At 39.1% G+C, this 9,089-nt stretch overlaps 1 protein-coding gene across 1 annotated transcript in view; it reads left to right on the forward strand.

Moving 5' to 3' along the window:
- Window positions 1-7,283, forward strand: part of arl6ip1 (ADP-ribosylation factor-like 6 interacting protein 1) — a 34,425-nt gene extending 27,142 nt beyond the window's left edge. The window contains exon 6 of the mRNA XM_034191290.1: window positions 7,076-7,283. Coding sequence (XP_034047181.1) covers window positions 7,076-7,194 — 119 coding nt within the window. The 3' untranslated portion in view covers window positions 7,195-7,283. The remainder of the gene's footprint in view (window positions 1-7,075) is intronic.
- Window positions 7,284-9,089: the final 1,806 nt, after the last annotated feature.

Genomic DNA, 9,089 nt, shown 5'->3' on the forward strand with positions numbered 1-9,089 from the left:
AAGCAGTCGAATATGAAGTAAAAGTTCAGTGTTAGTTATCTGGTTTCCCCATCTTTTATAATCAGTAGCGCCTATTAACCACAAGATGGCCGGGAACACCCATCAAGTGGCACACGGCATGCAACTGCCTGTTGCCCTCATTTGGAGCCAATCTGACTGTATTTTAGATTTCAAAATGAGTTTTAGCAGTCTTAAGTTTGGAAATGGCTGCACTACACAATTTACTGCAAATCTTCCAATCTGCCACCTGTATGGTCTTTTATGTCTCGCTCTGCTGGTTACTGTGTGTCTCACACCAGTTTGATTAATTTTTATTTATACAGTTTTCAAGAACAATAAGAACAGATAGAAAACATTCACACACCCATTAGAAGAAAGGGGGGGAAAAAAAAGGAAGGGGGGGGCAACAGTGGGATTACATTATGGTCGGAAGTAGAGAAGCTTGAATCTTCGACTGTACTGGGTTGCTTGACGTGAGGACGTTTCGCTTCAAATCACAGAAGCTTCCTCAGCTACAATTCTTGCTCTGGTAGTCTGACTTCTGTCTTGACTCTTGTAGAGAGTCATGCGGAAGCATGCGGTTTTATACATGAGTCTTATAGGTTAACCATTTCTTCCACCTTTGATTAAACATTGGTACTTGCAGCCTTGAATGGTGAGTAATTCTTTCCATCTCATAAATTTCCTCCATAATCTCTTTCCATTGCGTCAATGTTAAAGTGATGTTTCTCAGCCAGTTCTTTGTGATGGTTTTCTTGCTTGCAGTCAGCATCGCTTTGTAAAGGTAAATATCTTCTGCCCGTAAAACCTTCTCAGGGGTTAAACCCAAGTACATACTTTGAAAGTCATTAGGAATCTTGTAGCCAAGTATATCCTCCATTTCTTTATCTATGGATTCCCAAAAAGGTCTGACAATAGGACATGTCCAAAATATGAGAATGACTGGCACTCATACTACCACAAAGTCTCCAGCACTGTTGAGATTTGAGCTGCTTACTTTTGATGTGTGGTGAGATAAAATATCTTATGTTTTTCCAGCCGAATTCTCTCCATTGTCTAGAGGTGGTTGTAGTATGCTGGAAAAGGCAGATAGAATGCCAATCATCCTGACAAATTGAGTTGTAATTCAGATTCCCACTTTTTTTAATATATATTGAGTCAGTCCCATTGGAGTTTTGCAAACATTTGTGCAATTTGGAAACAATTTTTGAAGGCAATGTTCTATATGCACCAGTTATCATCTCAATTAGTTCACTGCTTTCTTGTGAAAGATGAGGCCTAATTTCGGAGTTATAAAAATGTCTTAATTGAAAGTATCTAAACAGGTCAGTGTCATCTAGGGCAAATTCCCTTTTTAATGGGGCAAAAGGTTTAAAAACTCTTCCTTTGGTTAGTGTGGTCACGGCTGTGATTCCCCTGTCAATCCACCTTTTAAATGTACAATCCAGTTGGCCACTTCTGAAGTTGGGAGAAAGAGAAGGCCATGTCAATAATTTACAGTCTCCTCCTAATTTGAGTTTGTTTGTGTCCCACCAAATCTTAATAGAGAATTCAATTATTTGATTCTTTTCTGTGGGCTGACTTTGTCACCCAGTCTTGATTGAGGTTTGCATGTGTCATAATTAGTTTCAATGCTTTTCCATTTAGAATAGTATTCTGGAGAACACCAAAAAACAATATATCTTAATTGGGCTGCTAAAAAATATTCTTTAAAATTTGGAAGGGCGAGTCCTCCTTTGTTTTTACCCAGTTGGAGTGTTTTATACCTCACCCTAGGTTTTGCTCCCTTCTAAATAAAACTGCTCACTTGTTTGTCCCATTTTACAAATTGTGTATCTGGTATTTGGATTGGTAAAGAGATGAAGATATAATAGACGGGGCAAAACATTCATTTTAATTACCTCAATTCTGGAACTAAAGTCCAAATTTAAGTTTGTCCATTTTGTCAGGTCTCTGTATATTACCTCATTTATTTTATCATAGTTAGCCTCAAATAATTTCTCTGGTCAGATAAATCCCTAAGTATTTGATTTGTTCTGAATCCCAATTAAGTTTATATTTTTGTCTGATATGTTCAACTGGTCTGTAATTGATACAGAGAACCTGAGTCTTAGTAATATTTAATTTATAACCTGATTTTCTTCCATAATCTTTTAAGGTTTTTATCAGGTTGAGAAATGTTTGATCAGTGCTTCGGAGGTATACTATTATGTCGTCTGCAAAGAGACTTAGTCTTTGCTCTTCTTTGGATACCGTTACTCCTTTCAGTTGGGTTGTTTGTCATATGCGTTTGGCTAAGGGCTCAATAAACAAGGCAAAGAGAGCAGGGGTTAAACAACAACCCTGTCTAGTGCCTCTAAAAAGCTCAAATCTCTGTCAAGTCACCATTTATTTTAATTCTTTCCATTGGTTTATAATATAGGGCTTGTATGCACTTAATGATATTGTTACAGAATCCAAATCTTTTCAAGACTGCAAATAAGAATCTCCAACATACTCTATCAAACGCCTTTTCAGCATCAAGGCTTACTAAGGCTAATGGTATATTTTTTTTGGCCTCCTGAATTATGTGCAGGGTACGTCGAATGTTGTCTTGTGTTTGCCTTCCTTTTATAAATCCTGTCTGGTCTTCGTCTATTAAGTCAGGAAGGAAAGTCACTATTCTTCTTGCTATTATGGAGGTGAATAATTTATAGTCTACATTCAATATGGAAATTGGGCGATATGACAAACAGAATTCCTTATTTTTCCCTTCTTTTAGTATAACTGATATGACTGTCTCTCTCCATGATGGAGGACATTTTTGCATGTTTAAGTGTCCAATTAAATGAGTCTAACATTAAGGGGGTTAAATCGTCTTTAAAAACTTTGTACCATTCGTTGGGATAACCATCACTCCCTACAGAGATTCATACAGAGATTTATAATAGATTTGAAAGATGTTTTTAATTTTTTCTGGTTCACTATTAATTTCTCTAGTATGTGGATCTTGTAGATCGCATTTCTCATTTGTTGAGATCTTAAACATTTTGCCAATAATCTTGTCGCTTTTGGGCCTGATTTGTAAAAGGTTTGATTAATGAATTTTAATTTTTTCCCTATTTCTTCTTTCGCCAGATTTGACAGTTGGTATCTTATATCTTTTAAGCATTAGCTCAAGGCTTCACTTTTGTCGAAGTGTTTTTTTTTTTGTATTCCCTCAATTTTTCTTCTAATTTGGTCTGATTAAGCATTTTCATTTTGTTGATATGAGCTGTTCTTGAAATCAAATTGCCTCGCATAACTGCTTTGACAGTGTCCCATATTATTATTATGGGCTCTATTTGGTCATCTTTATCTGCAATGCAGTCTTGAATTTCTTTTTTTAATTTCTAGTACAACCTTTTCATTACTGAGGATGTGTTCATCTTCCATAATGTCCTATTTTGTTTCTTTAAATGGATAGTTAAATGTATAGAATTGTGATCTGATATATCTGCTACTCCTATTCTACAGTCTTTAACTCTGTGTCTATCAATGGTGTTCATTAAAAAAAAGTCAATCTGGGAGTGCACCTTGTGGGCTGCTGAGTAATGAGTATAGTCTTTGTCTTGGGGGTGAAGATCTCTCCACACGTCTATAAGAGCCGCCTCCTCTATTAACTTTTTAAGATCTTTTGTTCTGTTGTTTTTATATATTTTAGTGCTGGTTGAGTCCTTGGCATGATTTAGGACAGTATTCCAATCCCCTCCACCTATTAGTATACCCTCAGTCTTTGTAGTGATCTTGTCATATAATAATTGAAAAAAATTCTGATCTCCCTCTGGAGGTGCAGATACATTAACTAAAGAGACAATGACATTATCAATCTTTCCTTTGACCATCACATATCTCCCATCTTTATCACAGTCTTCCTCCAGCAATTCAAAATTTACAGAATTAGTTACAAGAGTAATTACTCCTTCTGTTATTTTTATAGGAGCAAAAAAATGAATTTTTGTAGCCCATCTTTTTGAATTTCTCATGTTCTGCTTTTGACAGGTGGGTTTCTTGGAGGAAAATCACCTGAGCTTTTTACCTTCTTATGTTTGTTAATAACCTGCTCCTCTTAATTGGATTACCAAGGCCATTTATGTTAATTGAAACTATTTTTAGTTCACTCCCACCAGTCATATATGCTGTATATCTAAGTAACAAGCCCCACATTAAAACTAAACCTTAGAACAAGAACAACAAGAACATAATTATTTAAACAGAAAAAATACTTCTGACTTCCATCCGGTGGATTATGTGTCTGTTCCACCACGACCCCGTTGGAAGGTCCAGAGCTGATATCCCCAAAGGGGGAGGGCCCTATACAAGGTTTGACTGACATAAACATCTCCAACCTGAATGTCCAACGTTATAGCGCCATCTCCTGGTGTCTTCTCTCCAATTCCGTAGTTTGAGGGGGCTGCCAAGTTTATATGTTTATCTATTTGGGGAAAATAGCCTCTTATAAATCTCGTTCCTCGTCGTTTCTTTGGAACTCCTTCAGCTTGTCCTTTGCTCTTCGCGCTGCTGCTGACGCATCTTCTTTTGAGCTCTGCCCCACACGCTGCCACCCCTGGAGCTTTTGAAGTCAGAATTGCGCGTCGTCGTCTTTACTTGCGGCGGTAACCTCCACCTCAAACCCGGCTTCTCGCGCCGTGCTGTATGTTCGCACACCGTCGTCCCAGTGGATGCGTATGCTTGTGTACGGAGTTTGAAAGCATATTCCCCGCTCCTTCAGCACTTTCTTTACATGCTGGTACTGCTTGCGCTTTTGAACCGTCTCCAATGCGTAATCGTGATCATAAAAGACACTTGTGCCGTTTGACTGGATTCTCTTTTTCCATGCTTCTTTGAGGATCATTTCTTTAGTGGTGAATTCCTGGGAGTTAACTATAATGGGTCTTGGGAAGGCGCTGGGATGCTTTGCAGGGATGCGGTGCGCATGCTGTATTTTTAGATCCAGGTCTGTTGATAACTGTAACTCTCGCTTTATAAAATCTGAGATAAATTGCACCATTGATTTCAGACATTCCCGCTCGTCTACTCCAAAGATCCTGATGTTTCTGCAAGATCTCGACTCCAATTCGGTCAGTTTGTCTTGAAGCCGCCTTTGTCACTTCAAACTCTCGGTCAAAGCTTGGGTCAGATCCAGTGTCGCTTCCTCCACTCTTTCTGACAGACCTTTGCCACTCAGTTCTTGCTATAAGATGTTGATATCTTTTCTCACTCTGTCGTTGTCCTGTTTCAGGTCAGTTTTGAGCGACTCAATGGCACTAAGTCGTTCCCAGTTGCATTAATTATCGATGAGCTAGCGCTATTAGCTTGTTCTGCGGCGCTGCTGGTCTTCGATGACGAGGCGTGTCTGTCCCGTGATTTAGACATTTTCAGGTCTTCTTTGCCTCACTTCTCTTTTTAACCCACCTTCTGCGAGTTTGACAATCAGATTTAATGCTCTGATTTCAAGTTTAGGGTGGTAAAATACTATAAAAGCAGGAGAGCGAACACCAAGCATGTCCTGTCCCTACGCCATGACACCGGAAGTCTCCCACACCAGTTTGATTTTAAATTTCTGTTCCAGTTTATTTGAACAGTGTCTGCCTTAGTGTCATTGAAAGATTCCATAATTAGGCAGTGGTTGCAAATTTTATTGAAATAAAGTGCAGACCTTCTCCTCCACTGGTTCATAAATCCTGGGGTGACATTATGCAGTGCTTCCAAATCCTGGTCCTCAGGACCCAAAGTACTCCATATTTTCCATTTGCTTCTCTTCTTAACTGCACATAATGAACCGAATGTCGGTTCCATTGTTAAGCCATCAGTTGATTAACTAAAAACACCTTCCTGAGGTGACCTGGTCCGAGATGATCAGGGATGATCATTTCTCTACGTTGATTGCAGACCCTGCAGCGGCTGGGCTTGAAGCAGTGAAGCAGTGCTCTGACCCGCTGCTTCGTTGGTTCATTGCTTCGCTGCTTTTCAGAAGTGACAAGTCCACTTCTTATCCCCTCTCAAAGTCATTTAAAAATGTCAATCATGAGTCACTTGTGCAGATTAAAGTCACTAACTGGGACTCTTGTCTTGTTGCTCCAAATGTTCTCTGCAGAGTCAAGTTAGAGTCCGGCCAGAGTTAATAACTTCAAACCCTAACGTTGTAACACAGATAACAAACTACAACAGACTAAAACTTTTTTTTCCTCCCGAAATGAGACGTCCTCTGCTCTTTATGAATGACATTGATGTTGTGCAGCACAGCCGGCTGCAAGAGCTCAGCTCAGAGGTATGAAGTGACATTCATGCCATTAATGTCTGAAAGGAAGTGCTTTTGACAAAAACTACAGATTTTGTTTTTTATTTATGTCCAGAGATCAAGGATCCAGTGACCAATTTCATATTTATTTACTTTGAGACTTGATAAAATGTTGTTGACATAGAAAACCTGTAAATCCTACTTTTAGTACACAGAAAATTCACAGGAGGCATTGATAAGGGAATCGATAAAGAATAGATATTGATAAAATCTTATCAATACCCAACCCTGTTTGAATTATTTATGTTAAAATGTTAGTTATGCCGGACATTTAAAAACACTCAGCGATGTTTAAATAAAAAAAACTGTTTAAAATATGACAAAAGATAAAAATAGAATAGAAAGTTCTTTAAAATGTTTAAAATGTGTAAATGCATAGACAGTTCCTTAAAAATGCACAAATACTTTTAAAATGTGTTTAAGGTGTGTAAAAGAATCAAAAGAAACACATGATGATGAAATTGTGAATGTGGGGGTGAGGGGGGGCTCACTCTCCCGCACTTTGAAAACCCCTGCTTTTATATATTCTGGCTTTCTTTCTTTTTTTGTGGATATGCCCCAAAATATGATCTGGTCAGTCTGAGTACTGACGATGGTGAATACTTATATTCCAGTTTCATTGTTTGTGCTGCTTCATCCTGTGCTGGGGGGTGGAACAGGGCCCCCTAGTGGAAGGTGTTGCCATGCACAGCTGCTGTGAGTTGCTACGTTGCTGCATGTTGACTCTTCCTCTGTTTTTGGTTTGTGTCTCTGCAGTGAACTTCTTGTTGCTTCTGCCCGGACTCAACCAACATGGTGTCATCACCAAATATGCCACGATGGCCAAGAGGGAGATCAACAAGCTGCTCAAACAAAAGGAGAAGAAGAATGAATAGACCTGTGAGTGAAGGGCACATCTGAAATGTCAACCGTGTAGTGAGAAGGTGGAAGGAAGTTGTTAGAAGTGAGGAGAGCAAAAATGAGGAACAAAAAGCTTTCTACTGCAGAGTGAAATGCCACCACCACACTGAGTTTAATTTCTAACTCCCACGCCTCAAGGTTTCAACCACTTAATGATTTATTTTTTTCTCTTTTTTTTTTCTACTTTTAGCCCCTGCATTTGCACATTCAGGTAATTGTGTCACTGACCTCTGTCCGGACTCAGACGCCTCACTTCTTTTAGCCGAAGTGTGCTGTAAGATGACAGTAATGCTTTTCAAGCTCCTCCTCCTTTAATCTTAAAGTTACTACTGAGCAGAGTTTTGTAGCATTACTGCACAATGCCTGTGTCGCTGTTTAAATTTGGCCGCCTTTGGTTTTTCTATTTTGGTGATATTTAAACGATGCAAAAAATGGAACTGGATTAAACGTGTGACTGCTGTACTGCTGCTAGCTGTTCTTTCCATGTAATCCTGAAGTGTAAGCTGTGTCTGTGTACCCTGTCAGTCAGCTTCACAGCTTCCTCTGTTTTATGGGCTTTTTCATGTTTTGAGCCATTTTTCTATTTTTTTTTTTTTTTTTTTTTTTTTTTTTTTATAATTACTTCCCCTCTTACATAGCATGTTTGACATTTTTTGCTGAGGACATTTACAGAAATGAATAAAGTGATTTTTAAACTCTTTTATTCCCCAATGTCCTTTAAGTTATTTCATGGCAGGGTTTGCATGACTTGTGTTGCTTATCGGGACGTTTCGCAGGATAGTGGAGCAGATAACTGAAACCTCCTTAAGGGAAAAATTTTAGCCACATGAAAATTCTAAATGGCAGCCTTTTTCCAACATGTCCACCATCTGCGCTATATATGTGTGTGTATGTATATATGTGTATATGTGTGTGTGTATGTACAGTGGGGCAAAAAAGTACTTAGTCAGTCCCTGATTGTGCAAGTTCTACTTAGATGAGAGAGGTCTGTAATTTTCATCATATGTACACTTCAAATGTGAGAGATGAAATGAGAAAAAAATCCAGGAAATCACATTGTAGGATTTTTAAAGAATTTATTTGTAAATTATGGTGGAAAATAAGTATTTGGTCAATAACAAAAGTTCAACTCAATACTTTGTAACATAATCTTTGTTGGCAATGACAGAGGTCAAACATTTCCTGTAAGTCTTCACCAGGTTTGCACACACTGTAACTGGTATTTTGGCCCATTCCTCCATGCAGATCTCCTCTGGAGCAGTGATGTTTTGGGGCTGTCGCTGAGCAACACAGACTTTCAACTCCCTCAACAAATTTTTTATGGGGTTGAGGTCTGGAGACTGGCTTCACAGTAGGTATGGTGTTCTTGAAATGCAACTCGGCATTCTTCTTCCTCCAAACATGATAAGTTGAGTTTCTACTAAAAAAGTTCTATTCTGGTTTCATCACCACATGATATACTTCCATTCCTCTTCTGGATCATCCATGTGCTCTCTGGCAAACTTCAGACGGGCCTGGACACGTACTGGCTTAAGCAGGGGGACACGCCTGGCACTGCAGGATTTGAGTCCCTCTCTGCGTAGTGTGTAGCCTTTGTTACTTTGGTCCCAGCTCTCTGCAGGTCATTCAGCAGGTCCCTCTGTGTAGTTCTGGGATTTCTGTTCACTGTTCTCATGATCATTTTGACCCCATGGGATGAGATCTTGCGTAGAGCCCCAGATTGAGGGAGATTATCAATGGTCTTGTATGTCTTCCATTTTCTTACAATTGCTCCCACAGTTGATTTATTCACACCAACCTGCTTGACTATTGTAGACTCACTCTACCCAGCCTGGTGCACAGCTACAATTTTCTTCCTGTTGTCCTTCAC

Source organism: Thalassophryne amazonica, chromosome 16 (assembly GCF_902500255.1).
Source record: "Thalassophryne amazonica chromosome 16, fThaAma1.1, whole genome shotgun sequence".
Taxonomy (NCBI): domain Eukaryota; kingdom Metazoa; phylum Chordata; class Actinopteri; order Batrachoidiformes; family Batrachoididae; genus Thalassophryne; species Thalassophryne amazonica.